The following is a 21,373-nucleotide window of genomic DNA, read 5'->3' on the forward strand; positions in this document are numbered from 1 at the left end:
TGGGGGGGGTTCTAAACGGTCCTTTCGAAGAGACATAGTGAGAGTGTGAGATTTGTCTGGATTGAAAGACATGTTCCACGTGTTGGACCAGTTTGTGATTTTATCCAGATCTGCAGTGAGCGAAGAAGCTGCTGCTTGCCGGTCTGAGGGATGACAGATGGTACGGCAGAGGGTGGAGTCGTCGGCAAAGAGAAATAGAGGATTTTCCAGAGAGTCCGAGAGATCATTGATGAAAACAAGAAAAAGAACAGGGCCCAGAACGCTACCTTGAGGAACTCCAGCCTGCACAGGAAGATGGGATGAAAGAACTCCATTTAGGACCACACGTTGACTGCGACAGGAGAGGAAGTCTGCGAGCCATGAGTGGAGATGGCCTTGACTACCATGGGAAGAGAGTTTGGTGAGTAGGGCAGGGTGCCAGACTGTGTGAAAAGCACGTGATATGTCCAGGGATACGGCTTGGATTTCCTACCTGGCATTGAGGATCTCCATCCATTGATGGGAGAGCAGAAGCGGCATATCCAGGGTAGAGTGGCCTGGTCTGAAACCAAATTGATGATTGGAAATCAAGCCATTGGAGAAGAGGAAGGATTTCATGTCTGAAGCGATGATGGATTCCATCACCTTGCTGATGATTGGGAGAAGGCTGATTGGTCTGTAGTTACAGGGATCTGTTTTTGCACCTTTTTTATGCAGGGCAGTGATGTTAGCAGATTTCCAAGCAGATGGCAGATGACCTTGGGCAAATGAGAGGGTGAATAGAACAGAGAGAGGGTGAGCAAGAGCAGAAGAGCAGGCTTTGATGACACGTGGGCTGATGCCGTCTGGACCGGTTGCAGAATCTGACTCGAGGTTTGAAAGCAAGCTCTCCACCTTGTCAGGAGAAATGGATACAGAGTCCAGGGACAGTTGGGTGCGACTGGGTAAAGTGGGTAGAGAAAGTGATGGGTTTAGGACACAAGAATTAGCTGCAAACACCGAGTTTAGATATTCAGCTTTATCACGTGTGGAATCAGCAGTGCGGCCATTTGAGGTAAGGGAGGGGATGGAGGGGGAACATACACCAGAAACAGATTTGATTAAACGCCACCAGGATTTTGAGGAGGGAGAGAGGTTTGAGAGTTCAGACTTGAGATGAGAAAGATGTTGTTTTCTGGCTCTCCTGAGGGTAGATACACACTTGTTCCGAGCTTTGTGGAAAGAACTGAGATTGCCCTCAGTTGGGTTTGCTTTCCATGAGGCAAAGGCAAGTTGTTTCAGGACAACTGCCTCGCCACATGCTTCAGTAAACCAAGGGCGGGAGGAAGGGTAGGACAACTGAACACGAGAGGGGATAAATCTGTGCATGAGGGAGAGCAAGTTTCTTTGAAAGAATTCCCAGGATGAGTTGATGTTTGAGAAAGTAGTGATGGGAGACCAGTCTGTAAGTTTGAGGGCTGCTCGGAGACCCTGCCAGTCGGCTTGAGTGAAATGCCAGACTCGACGGCGGTGAGGTGGTTCTCTGATAACAGCCAGAGAGATGTCCACTTTGACAAGGACGTGGTCAGAAGAACCGATTAGAGCGGAGGAAGAGCAGCAGATATTGTCAGGGAAATTTGCCAAAATCAGATCCAGAAGAGATGGAGTACCATTGGTTGAGATCCGGGTCAGGAAGTTGACCGATTGAGTCAGTCCTAATGAGTCGCAGAAAGCTTTTGCTGAGGTGCCATGGCAGGTGAGAGAGGTACCCACACCTAGCCAACTGGCGTGATGACAATTGAACTCACCACATAAGAGGAAGAGAGAGTTTGGATGAGAAGATAGAAGATGGTCCATGTTTTCGGATAGCGAGGTGTAGATGGAGTCATCACTGTTCGGTGGACGGTACAGTACACATATAAACATGAGGTGGGAGTGGAGGGGAAGCCGAAGCCAGAGGTATTCCTGGTGGTGTGGGGGAGTGAGGGCAGTGCATGGAGAGTGAGGAATAGAGTCTTTGATGAAGAGAGCAACACCTCCACCAGGACGAGGCTCAGGTCTGTCATACCGTAAGAGGGAGTAATCAGGGAGAGATATTTGGGAGTCAGACACGTCTTGGGAGAGGAAAGTTTCTGTTAGGCAGATAATGTCTGGTTTGTCAGTGGCAACCTGTATGGAAAGATCTGAAAGGTTTGAGCGAAGGCCCCGGATATTTGAGGTCCACACTTTTAATGAAGAGATAGGGGAGGAGGCTTTGGGTGCAGGAGGTGGAGGGGGAGGGGGAGGGTAGCACAAGGGACGAGGGGGGGGAGGTAAGGAGGGTTGTTGAAAGAGTGTGGGGTATTGCAGAATAGCGAGTGGAGGGGCCGAATGAGGAGGAGAAAAGGCTCTGTGGTGCTGGGGGAGAGGGGGGGATAAGAGACAAGGAAGAAGGCAGTTGAGGATTTGAGGAGGTGGAGTGAAGAGATGGAGGTGAGAGGGCAGTGGAGGGAGGCAGCTTGGTGGATGAGAGGGGGGCAACTTTGAGAAGGATGAGTGAGGGGGATGAAAGGTGGGAGAAAGGTGAGGGGAATTTTTGAGACAGGTGAGAGGGAGGCTTGGAGGGAGAAGAGTGGGATGGTTGCTTTGAGAGTGAGAGTGAGGGGTGAGGGGTGAGGGGGGTGAGTTGGCACTGAAGTTGGAAAAAAAGAATGGTTGATGGAAAGCGAGCATCCATGGCAAACTGTGGTTTTTAAAAGTTTTAGGTCAGAGATGCGATTTAACACAATTGTTGATGGATGCAATGAATGCGAATTCAGAGAATGGAGAGAAGAAGCGCTGTAATAGTTGGATTTTTTTAGGCAAGGAATGAAGGAGAGCTTGAAATGAGAGCAGTCTGTTAAAATAGCAGAAGAGAAGTGCATTATGAAACAGTAAAGAGTACCACATGTGTGAGAGAGGAAGATGAAGCATTATAAGATCGTTACTATCTTATCATTATAAGTCTATACAGATAGACTAGTACGGGCCCGTAGGTGCGTAAACGACGACTGGATTGGGGCATTATTTCAATTAGATTGGACCAACCGTATCGTAAATGGCCATAACTTGGGAAACATACTCAGGTCCCCAGCGTCAATTGTGACGTCGTATCAAACGAAGAAGAATTGTGTTGAAGAATTTGCTCCTCTGTCTCGCCCCCCCTCTCTCTCCCCCCTCTCTTGCCCTCCTCTCTCTCCCCTAGTCTCGCCCCTCTCTCCCCCTCCTCTCTCGCCCCTCTCTCTCGCCCCTCTCTCTCGCCCCTCTCTCTCGCCCCTCTCTCTCGCCCCTCTCTCTCGCCCCTCTCTCTCGCCCCTCTCTCTCGCCCCTCTCTCTCGCCCCCTCTCTCGCCCCCTCTCTCTCCCCCTTTGTCTCGCCCTTCCTCTCTCCCCCTCCTCTCTCGCTCCTCTCTCTCGCTCCCACTCTCATCCCCCCTCTCCCGTCCCCCTCTTATCTCTCTCGCAGATATTGGTCAACAGATAAATGGCCATAACTTGGGAACCGCTCGTCCGATTGATATCAAACCTTGAAAAGGCACATCTGCGGGGCCCCGGAAACATTCCTGGCAAGTTTCAATCAGATCGGACCGGCGGTCGTCGAGAAACGCGGTCGCAGACACACACACACACACACACACACACACACACACACACACACACACACACACACACACACACACACACACACACACACACACACACACACACACACACACACACACACACACACACACAAACACACACACACACACACACACACACACACACACACACACACACACACACACACACAGATTGCTGGAATTATAGATAGATTATTGAACGGTTTGGAGAGAAGTCCAAATGAATTAAATATTATGTTCAAAGGCGAGAGATTACGAAGCCATATATTTATTACATAAAGTAAATATCACATGGTGTCAGTTTTCAGTAAAAAGGAGGTGGAATCCTGTCAAATATCCCGGTCTGCACTTCTGCGTTAACTTTCAACTGCGCATGCGCGAAGGACTTTATGTGACGACACAATGGTTAAAAAAAACCAATGCGTTCCTCACTTGTCATGTGGACCTGGTCTTTTGCAGTTTGGATCGATGGATGACCTCTTGTGGCTTGTGACCTTGATGACCTTCCTGAACTTGTGCACAGTAATCATGACACCCCCTTTGACGTGTATAATGGAGGGAATGCACATTCAGTGTCTCCAAGGCGCTTCTCGTGTGATTGTGACGTCGTTCAGGAACCTAACGGGTTGCTCGCCCTTGGACTCTCTCTATCTTATTTCCATCAGTCTTGCACCGCTAAGGTCTTGATGACTACTCGATCTTTTTTCCTGATTAACTTTCTGTAATGGAGTTTGGTTTAAATGGTCGGTGTTTGTTGAGTTAAACGTCCCCACATATGCAGAACTTTGCACTTACTCTCATTAAAAGGCGATTGGCAAGTGCTCGAGCGAGACCAATTCTGTGCCTTGTCCGAGTCATCTTGCAGTGATAAAACTTGGTTCCTATAACAGTCATCGGTCCAAAGATTTTGGTGTCATCAGCGAAGATGTAGATGCGGTTTTCGAGGACCTCTGGTTGGTCATTGATGAACATAATAAAAAGCAGAGGTCCCAGGATGCTCCTTGAGGGAATTCCGCTCCTCACTGGAGTCGAGTCCACTTTGAGATTGTCCCATGAATGGTTACTCTCTGCTCTCTATAAATATGGCAGAACCTTTTGAGCACAACGCCTGATCCAACACCATGTCTGTTCCCTTCAATCCCCATAACATCATTTTCCTCCTCAACCCACTTTTTTGTACAACATCCTACTCCTCCTTACTCCACCCAACCCCTCTCCCGCTCCTCCCACACACACCCCGACTCCTCCCGACTCTTCCCTATTCCTCACTACTCCTCCCTACTCCTCACTACTCCTCCCTACTACTCCCTAGCTCCTCCCACACTCTTTCCACACCCCCGACTCCTCCCTTTTCCTCCCTCGCAACTCCCACATTCCTTCTCCTCCCACACTCCTCCCTTGCCCATATTCCTCCCACATTCCTTTTCCTCCCACACTCCTCATAGGCTCCTCCCACACCCTCCCACACTCCTCCCACACCCTCCCACACTTCTCACAGACTCCTTCCACACTCCTCACAGACTCCTTCCACACACCTCCCAAGCTCGTCCCACACCACTCCCACACTGCTTCCACACTCCTCCCACACTCACAGACTCCTTCCACACTCCTCCCAAGCTGCTCCCACACTCCTTCCACACTCCTCCCAAGCTCCTCCCACACCCCTCCCACACTCCTCACAGACTCCTTCCACACTCCTCCCACACCCCTCCCACACTCCTTCCACACCCCTCCCACACCCTCCCACACCCTCCCACACCCCTCCCACACTCCTCCCACACCCTCCCACACCCCTCCCACACTCCTCACAGACTCCTTCCACACTCCTCCCACGCCCCTCCCACACTCCTTCCACACCCCTCCCACACCCTCCCACACCCTCCCACACCCTCCCACACCCTCCCACACCCTCCCACACCCTCCCACACCCCTCCCACACCCCTCCCACACCCCTCCCACACCCCTCCCACACTCCTCCCACACTCCTCCCACACTCCCAAATCCCCATCCTCCTTTCAACCCGGTGATATCACATCCTGATCCCTTTTACGTCCTTTATTCAATTTTTGTTTTATCAACCCCCGGTATGTAAACAGTAGATGTGACGATTCAACGTGACGAACTGTGATAACCTTCATTTCCAGGTATTATAAACTTGTTTCGGGACGATCTGTGTATAAAGTGCTGCGCGTTCATTTGAAGGAACATCACATATGTTTATTGTTCGTGCGTGATCGCCAACTCTACCCCAAGGGAATTGGTTTCCAAGGCACGGACAAACAAACCTTGGTTCGTCCGAATGTGTACGTCATCAGAGAGAGAGAAAGAAAGAGAGAGATAGAGAAAGAAAGAGAGAGAGAGAAAGAGAGAGAGAGAGAGAGAGAGAGAGAGAAAGAGAGAGAGAGAGAGAGAGAGAGAGAGAGAGAGAGAGAGAGAGAGAGAGAGAGAGAGAGAGAGAGAGAGAGAGAGAGAGAGAGAGAGAGAGGAGAAGAGAGAGGAGAAGAGAGAGGAGAGAGAGAGAGAGAGAGAGAGAGAGAGAGAAGAGAGAGGAGAAGAGAGAGGAGAAGAGAGAGGAGAAGAGAGAGGAGAAGAGAGAGGAGAAGAGAGAGGAGAAGACAGAGAGAAAGGAGAGAGAAAGGAGAGAGGAGAAGAGAGAGGAGAAGAGAGAGAGAAAGGAGAGAGAAAGGAGAGAGAGAGAGGAGAGAGAGGATATATATATATATATATATATATATATATATATATATATATATATATATATATATATATATATAATCTCTCAACGTTGGTGCTGATGTCGATTCGTTTACATTTTAATATCGTGTTCATTTCTAAATTGTCTGTTTGGAAACATGATTTTAATTAACGGAAATTAATTTATCTTGCGTGTCTTTACCAAGTGTGGTCGATTCCAAAAAATGTCTCATGGTTTGTCACATTCGTTGTTGTGTCTCGTCAGGCAATCAGCTTCCTGTTGCTTGCCAAGCGGCTTGCTTGATTCAAAGCGCTCAAGCAAGCACTCCAACGGAACGGAGCACTCGCTGCCGCTTTACAACATCTGGATCTCCAGGGAAACGATGCTGTCCGGACCATTTTAAGTTTTTACTTGATCCTCTTGTGACAATTTCCCCAGATTTTGGTTTGATTTCCCATCATCAGTTTGGTTTCAGATGGGGTCACTCCACCCTGGATATGCTGCTTCTGCTCTCCCAACAATGGATGGAAGTCCTCAATGCCAAATCTAAAATCAGAGCCATATCCCTGGACATATCGCGTGCCTTCGATACGGTATGGCATCCTGCCCTGCTCACCAAACTCTCTTCCTGTGGTATCCAAGGACATCTCCACTCATGGCTCACAGACTTCCTCTCCTGTCGCAGCCAACGTGTGGCCTTTAATGGATTCTCTCATTCTCTCTTCCTGTTCAGGCTGGAGTTCCTCAAGGTAGCGTTCTGGGCCCTGTTCTTTTTCTGGTTTTCATCAATGATCTCTCCGACTTTGAAAATCCTCCTTATCTCTTTGCTGATGACTGCACCATCTGCCGTACTATCTGTCATCCCTCAGATCGGCAAGCAGCAGCCTTTTCACTCTCTGCAGATCTGGATAAAATCATAAGCTGCTCCATTACTGTACGTGGAACATGTCTTTCACCCCTGACAAATCTCACACTCTCACTATGTCTTTCTGATTGGACCGTCTGGAACCCCCCCCACATCTACTTTCTCAACAATCCTCTTGAAGAAGTCCTTTCATTTAAGCTTCTGGGTCTCACTATCTGCCATGATCTTTCCTGCAAAAGCAACGTTTCCAACCTGGCCTCCAAACCAGTTGCCGACTGGGAATCCTCCATCGTGCAAAGTCCTTCCTTGGCCCACCTGAGCTCCTGACCACATGCAAAGCTTTCATCCACAGCCGAATGGAGTACTGCTCTCCCCTCTGGGCTGGTACTCCTGCTTCTCACCTTTCTCGGCTCTTCACGCTGTGGAAACCAAGGCATTTAGAATCATTGGTATCTCCAGCGATGAGGCTGACTCTTTGGGTCTCTCACTCTCTCACCGCAGGCAGGTTGGTGGTCTTTCTTTCTTCTACCGTCTCCTCTCCAGCCTCGCTCCCCCTGCTCTGTCTGAGAAATGCCCCCCCCCATATTTCCGCAGGGCACTCAAGGTCCACCAGCCTCCCCCTTCTGGTGAAAGTACCAAAATCAAGAATCACTGCTCACCTTCACTCTTTCATTCCTCTTTTTTTCCACCTTTGGAGTAAACTCCCACACGATCTTCAATCCCACTCTTCCCTCCAGGTGTTCAAAACAGCTGTTTACCACCATCTCTTATCTTCCCCCATCCAAAACCACGATCCTTTCTACCCCCGCCATCTTTTCTAGCGGCTACAGAGTACGAGGAAGAGGGAAAGACAAATAACAGTAGCAAGAATTGCTTTACAATACACGTCCCCTACCAGTCCGAAGGAATATTTGGGAGATAAAAATTTTCTTGAGTTTAATGCACGCTCGAGCCGATACACGAAACAATTTGAAGAAGAAGAAGGAACTCTCCAAGCCACTGTGTTTGGGTCGATTCAGCAAAATAAAAGGAAAAACAATTTTCATTTACTGATCTTTTGTAGACGAGAAACCAATAAAGACAACCGGGACAACAAACCAGAGATAAAAATTAGTTTGCTTTTACGCACACTCAAGCGGATACCGGAACCACAATGAAGAAGAGGAAACTTTCTAACCCACCATGTTTCGTTCATTTCATATTTTAAAATATCCCTATGTACATACATGAAGCAAAAGCATGCGTATAGTTTATGTGCATATACTGTATAATACATCGTGGTTATATACCTGTGATCATTCCAATTGCACTGGGCCATGGACTATAACACCCAGACCTGAGTCCTGCTGATCTGTGCTGCTTCATGCAATGATGGTGCATGATTTTATTTGGGTGGAGTCAGGCCAGCTGGCCAGCCAATGGGTGTAAAGCGGTGGGGTTGTCAAGGCAGTTGGACACTGACCCATGTATGATATGTGATATTTACTAAGTTCAAAAAGGGCATAACTCTGTGAAAATTTAATGAAACGCCTTGAAACTAAAACTTTTTCTGTAACTTATCATAATAAAGGCATGTACCAACTTTCAGTTGAACATGTTCATGGGTATGGGGAAAACTTCTGAAAAACCACAGGTGGGATGGACTGACAGACAGATGGACCGACGGAGAGCAAACCTATCGTCCCCTCCGGTGAAACCGGTAGGGGACTAATAAATGGGGAGTCAGAAGGAGTCCCTGCCAAGCTTATCTGTTTATTTTATGGACCCTATTGTTTATTTTGGGGAGGGGTTTTGCATGTTTGTAGATTTTGAAGGATGAGACAATGAATTAAGGGAGAGGATTCCTCAATTGAGAGAAGAAGAGGATGAATGAATGCAGGTGGGCAACCAGCCTGGACTTTTGGAGGGTGAGCAGACGAGTGTTTCTTGAGGAACATGTGTGACCTCGGGTGGCATGGAGAAGGAAAAGGTAGGAGAGAGCAAGAAGAACAAGGTCAGATGTAAACTTCAATAAAATAGAGAAACCACCAACTTGCCATTGTTGGGAGAGTGACAATCCTTAGGAATCAGCCTCCTGCCTTGGGATATCAAAAGTACAAAAGGCCTGGTTTATGATGGAAGGTCTGGTTATGAGGAGCAAGGTGGGAAGTCGGAGCACCAGCCCAGAGATGGAAGTCATACTTTGTGGAGTTCCGTATGAAAGCCTTGTATATCACGTGAGCTTGGTGCGGCTCAAGAATGCCTTAGCTTTATGGAGCATACCCAGACGGTGACTGGCTTTTGCTGGTTCTGGTGGTTCTTGGTTCTTGGTTCTTGGTGATATCCTTCCATGAAAGGTTATGGCAGCTTGTGAGGTCAAGGAATTTCTGGGACTGTCCCTCTTGTAGTGGCTGTCTAGAGAAGTGAATTGGATAGTTTGATTGCCAGTGTTGAATGTCATGTCCCAATGAGCAGAGCAGCAGTTTATCTTGTCCAGGTTTGATGAAAGGCATTCAGCAGCAGCCAGTATTTCACAATTTTGATGTATCCTTCTACACAGGGTGGAGTCATCAACAAAATGGTAACGTTGGTTTTCAAGGAAATCAGACATATCATTGATATGGATCAAGAACATTGGTTCAGCCATTGAGTTGACAGATCTGTTGTTATCCCATGCCACATCACCGTGCCATATTGTTGTTGTTGTTGTTGTTGTTGTTGTTTGCCGACGTCATTGTCACCATTGTGGCTTGTCTATCATGCACCTGTTGGTGGCTCAGCAAACCGATGGCTGAGCGGCACACCACTGAGCATCGATTGAATGGGTGGCTGCTTGGCGCAGTAACCCGGTCTTTCCGACGGCTTCTGCGGTACTTCAAGTCTTCCACCCGCGAATGCTCACACTGATTCACCCTCTCTTTGCACTCGTCACGTCATTTTGACCTGTCAAGGACGAGGACCACAAACGCGGTGTCCGACATTTGGAATCGCTTCAAAGTGGCCTTCAACTGATCTTTATACCGCTTCTTGGGGGCACCGATATTCCACAGGCCATCAGTCAGTTCATTGTAAAGAAGGGCCTTTGGAAGTCACGCATCACCCATTCTGATCAAGAATTAATGTAGGTCCTAAGACCTCTCTTTGTAAAACACTACCCTAAAGGGAAATATAAGGGGAAAGGACACCATCAAGGACCACCCACTGTTCTGCTCATAATGGATCCCAGACAACCTCTTGAACAGAGGGCATTGAATACCAAATGAAGACAACTTTGAGATCATGGTCGGATGCCAGATGATATCAAAGGCTCGAGAGATATCTGGCGAGATGATTCTAGCCATTTGTTTATGGTTCAGGGCTTCCATACACTGTTTTGTCAGTAACATATCCAAGGTGGAATGGCCAAATCAGAAGCCAAACTTGTTTTCGGAATGTAGTGAGTCGTGTCTGAGGCCAGCCACAATGAGGGACTCTATTACTTTGCTTGTGATGAGGAAAAGGCTGATAGGTTTGTCGTCACTAGTTAAAGAGATCAGTTTTGGAAGCTTATATGGACAGGAGTGATGTTTGTAACATTCCAAGAAGGACGAAGTTTCCCATCTAAGAAGGACCTGTAAAAGAGAGAGGAGAGAGGGTATGATACGTGGGATTGAACGCACAGTCCCTGCAGATTAGATCACTTATGCCATCACAGGGTCACTTAAGGAAGAGGTGAAGAGCTGGGTAAGAAACCTGTCTTCTATGGAAGGGTTGAAGGCCATATACTCTCATTAACATTCTGTAATGGAGAAATGGATGTGTGCAGAAAGTGATGGATTTGGGACCTTGATCTGTTGAGTGAAAACAGAGTTGAACAACTCTGCTTTTCCTTGAGCAGTATCCAGCATTACGTCATACTTTAGAAGGGGAGCAATGTACGGGGAATGTTTACCAGACACAGGCCTGACCAGCTCACACCAGGCTTTGGAGCAGGTGAGAGGCTGGAGAATTAGGATCGCAGGTAAGCTTAATGTTGGGACCTATCTCTTCATAGGATGGTTTTAATTACCTTATGTAATTAAAAACAATCCACAATGGTTCTGAGTTGTGCTTAGAGACTGTAAGTTGCCATCAGTATGGGGTTTGTCTTCCAGGAGGCGAATATGTATTGTTTTCTTGCGATGGCCTTACCACATGTTTCAGTGTACAAAGGTCGAGATGATGTGCAGAAACATTGAATGCAGGATGGGATGAACTTGTGAAGAAGATAAATTAGTCCCTTGGAAAAGAAATTCCAGGAGCAATGAATGTTAGCTGATGATGGACCAACATTGACCTGAGAGAGCAGATTTTAGGCCAGCCCAATAAGCTTTATCAAATTGCCATACTAGTCTGCACCTTGGGTGTTCTCTAATAGCTGCCAAAGAGAGGCCCACCTTTACCAACCCATGGTCAGAAGAGCATCGAAGAGTTGAGGAAGAGCAGGACAAGTTTGAAGAAATGGTCCACACGGCAAAGTCCAGTGAATAAGTGTTGCCATTTGGAGAGGTGTGTGTTGGAACAGAAACAAACTTAGCAAGTGCAGTTGTTTCACAGAACGACTTAACTGCTCGGCAATGAACTTAAATTTATGGAGAAAATAGAGGAAAGACTGATAAGAACAGTCAAACATACAAAGACAGGATTATATATATAATTTTATTTTGTATGCAGTATGTGGCTGCTGGTTCAATCATTGCTGGGAGCGAGGCTGTGTCACTGATGATATGGTTCTGGTGGTTCTTGGTTCTTGGTTCTTGGTGATATTATCCTTCCATGAAAGGTTATGGCAGCTAGTGAGGTCAAGGAATTTCTGGGACTGTCCCTCTTGTAGTGGCTGTTTCCAGTAAGCTGGTACTCATTTTGCCAACCTCAGAAGGATGATAGGCTGGGTCAACCCATCTGGTGTTATGTCACGGCACAACAGGGGGCTCAAACTCAAGACCCTAAGATATTAAGGCAGTCACCGTAACCATTAAGCCAACACCAGGCTTAACAAAGGACTAATACGACAATAAAAATATAACAAACCATCTTAAAATGAGTAAAACTTGTCCTGCATTCTGCACCGAAAGATAATGCAGCATATTCCTCACAATCCTGCACACTCTTGCTGATAGCAGTATCAATACATGGGTGCATCATGTTTGGTAGAGGTTGCGTTACTTTGCTCATATTTCTGATAATTCACTTAACATTCTTCTGTGCTTCTTCTAAAGTGTAATCTTTTAAACAAAATTCTATCCATTTATGAATAAACAGATCTTTTTATTCAGTCATTTTATTAATTTTTTTGGAAAGAAAAATTATGACCTATTTATTGGGTTGTCCTTGAATTATGACCTATTTATTAGGTTGGCAAATATGGTGGAATTTCAGCAGTTTCATGAAGTTTGCTTTACTTTCTGCCAACAGAGTGGTGTCATCAGCATACCTTAAGTTGTTGATACACCTTCCTTTGATGTTCCCTTGCTTTTTCTCTGATCCATTTCAGATTTGCGAATCGATCTCAAGTTCTTCTTCCTCTTTTTAAACCTGCTTGCTCAATGGGCATCTCTCACTTAATGAGGTCTTCTGTTCTGTGTTGAATGATCTTTAGTAATGTCTTGCGAGCATGTGAAATCAAGGCAATGGTTCGGTTATTTAAACATCGTCTTGGATCCCCATTCTTTGGGAATGGTATGTAGACTGACTTCTTCCATCCTTTAGGTCATACAATCCCACTCCAGATTTATTTACAGATATCTGTTAAAATTTGGGCTGCTTCCTCTTAAGGACCCCAATCCAAGACTGAAATGTTCCTGTCATCTCCCTGATCTTTGAAAAAAAAATGATCTCTTGTTTTCTCCCTCTCTGTTATCACTTTCTATCTTTTTGTGTGTCTCTTTGAAATATTTCTCTTTATCTTTCCTGGCTTGTCCTTGGAAGTCAGTATTTAGCTATTTAATGTCCTCTCTTGATGTGCCTTTGCTTTTCATCTCTCTTCTTCTGTCTGCAATAGTTTTTGCCTCTTCTGACAGTCATTTACAGTGGTGTGCAAAAGTGTTCAGCCCCTTCAGTCAGTACGTGGTGGAAGCACCTTTTGCAGCAATAACTCCTACGAGTCGTTTTGGGTAGATCTCTACCAGCTTAGATCTGGTGATCTGGTGAAGTCTTTGCCCATTCTTCACATGAAAATTGTTCTCGTTCTGCCAAGTTTGATGGGGATCGTCAATGGACTGTAATCTTCAAGTCTCACCATAAATATTCAATTAGGTCCAAGTCAGAACTTGGATTGGGCCACTCAAGAACATTTATTTTCTTATTATTCAGCCACTCCAGTGTAGCTTGAGCTTTTTTCTTCGGATCATTGTCCTGCAGAAATGTGAATCTCCGACCCAGCTTCAGATTCATGGCCGATTCCAGCAGGTTTTCATCAAGGATTCTCCTGTACTTTGCACTGTCCATTTTCCCTTCTATCCCGACAAGCTTGCCAGTCCCTGCTGATGAAAAGCAGCCCCATAACATGATGCTGCCACCACCATGCTCAACAGTGGAGAGGGTGTTGATTGGGTGATGTGCAGTGGTAGGCTTGTGCCAGACATAACACTTTTAATTTTGACCAAAAAGTTCAATTTTCGTCTCATCTGACCACAAAACCTTTCTCCACATGCCTGCAGTATCATTAATATGCTTTTCCATGAACTCCAAATAAGTTTTGAGATGTGTTTTCTTAAGTAATGGCTTCTTTCTTGCGACCTGTCCATAGAGGCCAGCTTTGTGAAGGGAACAGGATATTGTTGATTGATGAACACTGACTCCCATCTCAAACATCTCAGACATCGGGAGCCTTGCAGATCTTTCAGTCATTATTAAATTTACAGTGACATCCAAAACTAGTTTCCTGCTTGCCCAGCTGATGAGCTTGGATGGGCGACCTGATCTGGGTAGAATCTGGGTGGTATGATACCTCTTCCACTTCTTAATGGTGGATTTCACTGTACTCAAAGGGATAATGAGTGATCTTGAGATCTTCTTATAACCCTCTCCTGAATGGTGCTTCTCCACCACTTTATGTCTGACTTCTTTAGAAAGCTCCTTGGTCTTCATGTTTGCCTATCCCCCAAATTTTAGTTGTTGTCCTCTCCATCTCTCTCTTTATTACATTTAACTTTCCCTTATTCATTGACCTTGCATTCCATGTCCCAGTGTTGTGAATGATTGAGAAGCTCAGAGTTTGACTTTCAGTTCTGGATTTCCCAGTGGGTTTGATCCAGTTCCATCAGAATGGCCAGTCCTACTCAATAAAACACTTTATTCTTACCCAGTTGCCATTCGGGTGTTTTCAAACCTGGGGCGCTCATCATCTGGCTCCATCTCTTGGATTTCTGATTATGATTATTTTATTGGCATGTACGGAAATGCTTTGCTATTGCCTTTTTCCATGCAATATCTCTACTAGATGGGTGATCCTAGCCATTGTTCTCCATGAGAGAGAGATAGTCCTCTACCTCGCATCAACGCCATGTAGCCATGACTGGCAATATGTGTCAGCTGCCTCCATGGCCATCCACCACCTGCTGCCATGGCTTCACGTAACCCAGATCAGGAGGCTAAAATGGAGTAGCACACCTTGTCCAAGGGTGACCAATGGGTTAGTGAATGCAAACACCACCTCCTTTAAGAAATATTGCTGCCTTTACCCCATTAAACCATTTGCCTTTGGTTTTAAAACCTGAACTGCAAGGCAGAGGCGGATTTTGATTCAGTTTCCTTCTCCTCGATGAGCTTCCTACCAAGGCTAATGCGCCCCATCTTCCAGAAGTAAAATGGTTTTATGGTGCCAGCGATTCACCTTTCACCTCTGCAAGCAAACTCTGCCACGAAAAAGCCGGTGCGAGGCTAGACTGTCAGAGGTTGTTTGAGACGCTGACCCATTGGAGTATTTTCCACACTTTGAGAGCTTATTTTCAATGTCACTCCATTGGCATAACAGTCCATTGGGAGCCAATATAAAGTAGGGGACAATAATAAATAGATTAGTGAAAATATAATATGCTAAAGTACCAATGATTGATGATGTTGCTTGGATATTTTTCAGTGCACATTTTGGTAACAAATTTATTTCTTGCCTTTGAGCTGCATAATTTGGGGTTGGTTCCTGACCTGACTATAAACTATCGCCCTGGTGAGTTGCAAAGATGGTCTGCATCAATGAGTGTGCTGTTGCTGGATGGATGTTAAGCTGAGTGTCTCATCTGCTTCCATTCGCTGGTGGATGTTAAAGACGCCACTGTACCATTCAAAATGAGTAGGCCATCGTGTGTGCTGGTACCCTGGCCACATTCTAACCCTAACCATGACAACCACTTGGAAGAGCAATGGCAAACCAACCAGTGTAATGTCTTCCTAGAAACTGCTTCATTGCCGTTGACTCTTTGCAAAGCGCATTCCTGTGAACGGACTGGTGGTGTTACAGTTGTCAAGCAAGGCACTGTATCACTTGAATTTTCACAATTATTTCTAGTCCTTAATCATTATCATAATACTAGGAAACAACTCTTGTTTGAATTGCCATATATGATATGAAAGCATCACAAAAAAAAAAGACCAAAACCATGCATCGCTCTACGTTTTTAAGATCAATTTGTGATTTTATCATATGTAATTAAAAAAAAATTAAAGTAATGTATTTTCATCGAAGTATAACATATAATGTGAGGGGAAAGTTGTCATTATTTCACCATTTTAAATCCTACTTATGTTGAAAATTTAAGGTTATGAATAACTTCCTGACCTTTACTCTCAGATACAACTTTCTTTCAGAACAAGACAAGACATTTTTCTTGCTCAAATAACCACAGTGCAAACGTTCCAGCACATAGTACAGGAACTGAGAGGATTATTGTGACAGTTTCACTGGTTAACTTCTCTACTTTTGATCGGTGTAGCTGATATGTGTGGTAACTGTTGCATGGAGGCCAGAGCAATCAGATATAATATGTTGTAGTGTGCTGTTTATTTAACTGTAATATATACAATACAACAACTACATTTTACGATGAAAAAAATTTGTTGATTTGACTTTTTTTTTTTAATCCATAATGGCTCAACTGAACTTCATCGAGATATGGAAGTGGATATGAAAATCGTGGTGCAGCAGTACAATATGAGGAAGCAGGTGTTAAACTTTTTATTTCTTTCATAATTAGGCCCTTTCAAACAATTTAGACTCTTTTAGAGAAGGTCAAAGCACTGCTGTGATGAGAGAAAACACATATAGTGGTGCTACAGCTGCAGGAATGTAGCCAGAGTTGGAGCTGTGCTGGAGCTGAGTGGGACTGCAGCTACGTTGGAGCAGGAGAAGGCATTGAACTGGGATCCGCTGAAGTGGGTTAGGCTGCTGAACATTATTATGCAACTTAAGAGCCGCTGCATTAACAGTGGGTTTCTGCACAACTTTACAAGTGGGTGTCTGCACCGCTTTACAAAGCCACTGGCATATTCGACACCGGTTGAGAGATTAAATCTTCTTTGTTGTTCCTTTTGAGCAGATCAGGTTTTCCTTGCATCCGAGAGAGGTTTTTTCCTTGCCGTGTGAACTCTGAGTGGCTGTGCCATCCCAGACGATCGTATGAGGACAGGAGGACCGGCTGTTCCACCACTCTTCACAAAAGGGCCCAATGAGCAGTTTGATTTTATGTGAGAGCAAAGTGTCGTCCTCACTTTACTTACCCTCTCTCTTCTGTCCATTATACATCAATGTTTCACTTATGAATCCATACCTTTTGAGCATAGTCATTGATCTTCACAAAATTTTGTGCGAGCACACATTCGAATGCCCTTGAGCCGAAGGACATGTCTCCGAGCACTCGTCCTCCTCCTTCATATGCAGCACATGGCTTCAGGTAGCATCATTTGCTGAGGGCACAGCTGTGCCGCTGAAGCAATGCCCCTTTTACCAGTACACTGGTACTCATTTCACCAACCTTGGAAGGATGACAGGCTGAGTCAACCCCACCTGGCGTTAATTCAACCACTGACTGGGGCTCAAACTCAGGACCCTAAGATCCCAAGCCAGCCACCCTAACCACTAAGCCAACAGCAGGTTTATCTAGCACTGGCCGTTGGTAGATCTTAAAGATCCCACGGTATCTTTCGCGAAAAGCAGGTGAGTTATCACCAGCACCCTTAACAAATTACAAATTCTTGCCCTGAAGCTGGGAAGACAATGGCAAACCACCCAGTATAACCCTTTCCCAGAGATTATTTGTACAGCACCGACGCTCCGGTGCATTTGATTGATTGATTTGATCTTTTAATGGGCTTCCTTGGCCCTTTGTTAAATTAATGATGTTAAACAATCAAATGTTAGAATTTTTTGTGCAGTGCTGTATAGTTTTAGAGTAGACAGGCATTGCAAATTGATTTGGCTCCTCTTCACCATCTACAAAATTTCTTCGCTATTGGTTTGTTTTATTTTCCCAACTTCCAGAATTCAAGAGAGAGATATCGATGAAACAATTCAAATTGAAGGTTGTCAATGGAGATCTCTTCCATGAGCATGCTGCATCAGATAGTTGTAATATTTGTCTCACATGTTTCTGTTAAATTGAATTTTTATTGTCTGTGCACTTGTTTGTTCTATTTTAGTCGGCATTCATCTTGTTGGATTTGCTGTATTTTTTTTAATCCTCTTTTTTCTCAACTTGTGAAAACTTCATCTACTTCTTAAAATTGTGGCTATAGCAAGTCACCTTCACATGTTTAATCACATACTGGCTCGACAACAATCCATCTCACCATTGTTAATGGCTTGTTTGAGCTTGCCACATTCCAATGTATCATAGATCATTTTGGAGGAAAGAATGCCTCAAAACATGCAGTTATCTAATTTTTTGCTATTACTGTATATAATTACTGTATATATTACTGTATATACAGTAATAGCAAAAAATTAGATAACTGCATGTTAAACTAAAACATACCTCATTAACCACTTGTAGACTGAACTTTGCGTAAACCTCTCTATCTTTTCAGGACACTGTGACCTGTGTCTGGATATTATTTGCTGACTCCCTCCACCCTCTTCCTCAAAGCGTTACCTTACCCCCAACTCTCCTTCTCTTTCTCTCTTTCTCTCTACACTTCCCCTTGGTGTTGTTTTCTTTGAATATCTCTCTCTCCTCTCCCTCTCTATGGCAGTTCAGCTGGTGCTCTATTCCACATGCTACATTGTGCTGCTCTCGAAGATATGTGCCAGCCCTGAAGGTGGGATTCTGTATTTTGTACCTTCATTACTCTTCTCAGTTGTGCTATTTGTATAATAATGACAGAATATTTTAAACCGCAATGATAAACCAGCATCGTCGTTGATGTGCGTTGCATCATTGTTGCAACACGGTAAGTTTAATTTACACAATATTTCGTCTTTACATCGCATAAGCAATATCCATCAAGATGGTGCGGCGGTCATGAACTTGCCTCTATTTGGGTTTGATTCTCGACCTGATGATAAACTGTCAGATTAGTGCTTCATGTTGCATCACAAAGTGTGTCATCCCTTTGGGTGGTCATTAAGCTGAGTGTCCCATCTGTGAGCAATAGTTGGTGGATGTTAAAGATATCACGGTGTATTTCACAATGAGCAGGTTACTTTTTACTGTCATATAGTTCGTGCCATATTGTGCAGTCATTCTCCGAAGTATGTTACATGGTTTGACATCTTAACTCTGCAAAAACCCGATGAATCCTGTTGCTGTGTAGCAATTTTTACAGGACGAATACTAGCGCCGCATGTGGTATCGAAGTCAGGTACTTAGTGACCAACAAATGACACCCTTGCGGCCTTGCCCCTGCAATAGAGTACATAATAGAATTGTATTACACACATGCACTTTTTGTGACATTAAAATTAACTTTATTTATTGACGTCCTCGTCCTCGCCATCCTCCTATTATCCTCGTCCTCATCTTTATTTGTTGATTTGTTGACTGGCATAATCCTCTCCGTTATTTTTTAATACGTTTTTGTCAGTTCCTTCATTTTCTATTTGGATTCCTTGTTTTTCCAGTCATCTCTAGTCTTGTTTAGGCCTAGGTCACATTTGCTCTACGGCGAGGATACGGCGGCCGTACGCCCTCTGAATTGACAGAAACGTGCAGCGGCCGCAGAGAAACTGAGGTGGCCTCAGGGAGGCCCTACGCCGTTTGGCTATATTTTACAGGCCGTAGGGTCGCCGTGGAATTATAGCGTGGAGTTATAACTTTTTTTCATTTCTACGTTCGCCGTAGCAATTCGACAACCCAAGCTATGACATAGATGTGTTCCACGTCGACCGTACGTAGGGCGTATGGTGGGCTTGCGTTATTCGTGCGGCTGTCGTAAGCTCTTCTCAATGAAAAATGAATTTTCCCAACCCCCAAAAAATTACGGCGGCTGCACTATTTACACGGTCGCCGTACGGTGGCCTTGCAGTCTGTGTGACTACCTGCGGGCAATGCAGGGTCGATGCACGGTTCCCCTACGCCCGCCGTGCACTTACGTACGGCCTCCGTGGCAGTCTGCGTCGACCGTGCGTCCACCGTGCGCTACCGCTAGAGATCGGAGTATAGTTGTTTGCCCATACCGTGGTGCCCCCAGAATCCCAATTTAATTAGTTCCAGGAGGCTGTTCGGATTGCAAAAAGTTCGGATTCCAAAAATATTTTCCCAATAAGAAATAATGGAAAGTGAATTAATCCGTTCGTGGACCCAAAGAAAACGCACTTTCGAGACACTTTCAACTGAAATTACCCATGTTTAAGGTAAAATAAGATGAATAAATGACCTTCAGTGGCGGTGTATTGTATGTAAACTGGTACAATCACCACATCCAAAGGTCCACACAGGCTCGAGCTCCGGCCTGGGTTCCAATCGCTCGCGCACTCTGCGAGAGCGCTGCCCCCCCCCCCCCCCCCAGGGCAGCTCATCAAACATGATGCCCGCAGAACCACAATCACTTTCATCAAACGCATCGGGCTGACGTAATCATGGATATTCTAAATTACAACTGGTTTTGCTGTGAAATTCAATCCTTGCCCGACAGTCCATCACACCACGTGATCGGATTGCTTTTTTGTTATTAATTAAACCACAAGAGGATTAAAAAACAAACATCACAAATGAAGGTGAAAACACGAGGTAAGGCCTAAGTCACATTTGGCTCGGCGGCCGGAGGGTCTACAAAATGTATGGGCACTAGCAATTATAAAGCGGCCGCAGTATTTCCACGGTCACACATGTTTTTAGCAGCATCTCGAACGCTGCTCATGGAGAGCTCGGACGGTAACGAATGGGTTAATTTTTATTTTTTTTATTTTTTTTAACCAGTTCTTTTGTTTCGGCTTGTCGAATTTCTACGGCGAACGTAGAAATGAAAAAAGTTATAACTCCGCGTTATAATTCCACAGCGACCTTACGACCTGTAAAATATAGCCATACGGCGTAAGGCCACCCTGAGGCCACCTCAGTTTCTCTGCGGCCACTGCACGTTTCTGTCAATTCAGAGGGCGTACGGCTGCCGTATCCTCGCCGTAGAGCAAATGTGACTGAGGCCTAAAGTATCGATCGACACACGAGAGATGCTTTCACGAGGACTTCCAGCGACGAACTGAATGAACAAAGCGCGAAGATGCAGCTCGAACAGGTGGGGGAGAAAGTGAACAAACATGAACGCTACGTTGTGTTCGGTTTTTTAAAATGTATTAGGTTTTTAGGGCAAAATTTTCTTGAAAAAATTGTTCGGATTCCAATTTGTTCAAACAATGGGGTGTTCGGATTCTGGGGGCACCACGGTATATTATAGTTATAGTATATTCAATTATATATATACTGGTATATTTTTATTTCAGTAAAAAAAAGAACTGGTATATATACCCACTCGTTACCGTGCGTCTGGCCGCACATTCGCCTTAGGGCCCCCCTGCGGTCGCCTTGCGGGTACCTTGCGTCTGCCTTGAAAATTCTATGGCTGCCGCAGCGACGCCCTAAGGTCACCGTGCGACATCAAATCAAAAACCGTATGACACCCCCACGTTTTCGGTCTCCACAATTTATAAATACACCGTGCGGCTACCCGAAAAATAAAAACATATGTGACTGCTACATTGTGTGACCGTGGAAATACTGCGGCCGCCGTATAATTGCTAGTGGCCACAGATTTTGGAGACCCCACGGCCGCCGTGGCAAATGTGACCTAG

General features: G+C 45.2%; 1 protein-coding gene across 7 annotated transcripts in view; it reads left to right on the plus strand.

Annotated features, from left to right (window-relative positions):
* LOC147018866 (microsomal triglyceride transfer protein large subunit-like) overlaps positions 1-21,373 on the plus strand; it is a 121,336-nt gene that overhangs the window by 1,558 nt on the left and 98,405 nt on the right. For 3 of the 7 annotated variants that reach the window (XM_085898968.1, XM_085898975.1, XM_085898971.1), the window contains exons 2-3: positions 16,689-16,836; positions 18,340-18,405. In XM_085898968.1, coding sequence (XP_085755094.1) covers positions 16,818-16,836; positions 18,340-18,405 — 85 coding nt within the window. In that variant the 5' untranslated portion in view covers positions 16,689-16,817. Of the gene's footprint in view, positions 1-3,441; positions 3,542-5,622; positions 5,743-16,688; positions 16,837-18,339; positions 18,406-21,373 lie in introns of those variants that run through there. The other 4 variants (XM_085898973.1, XM_085898974.1, XM_085898970.1 and 1 more) reach the window with 3 other exon arrangements.

Source organism: Eptatretus burgeri, chromosome 10 (genome assembly GCF_056783735.1).
Source record: "Eptatretus burgeri isolate ZD-2024b chromosome 10, Ebu_testis_v1, whole genome shotgun sequence".
NCBI lineage: Eukaryota > Metazoa > Chordata > Myxini > Myxiniformes > Myxinidae > Eptatretus > Eptatretus burgeri.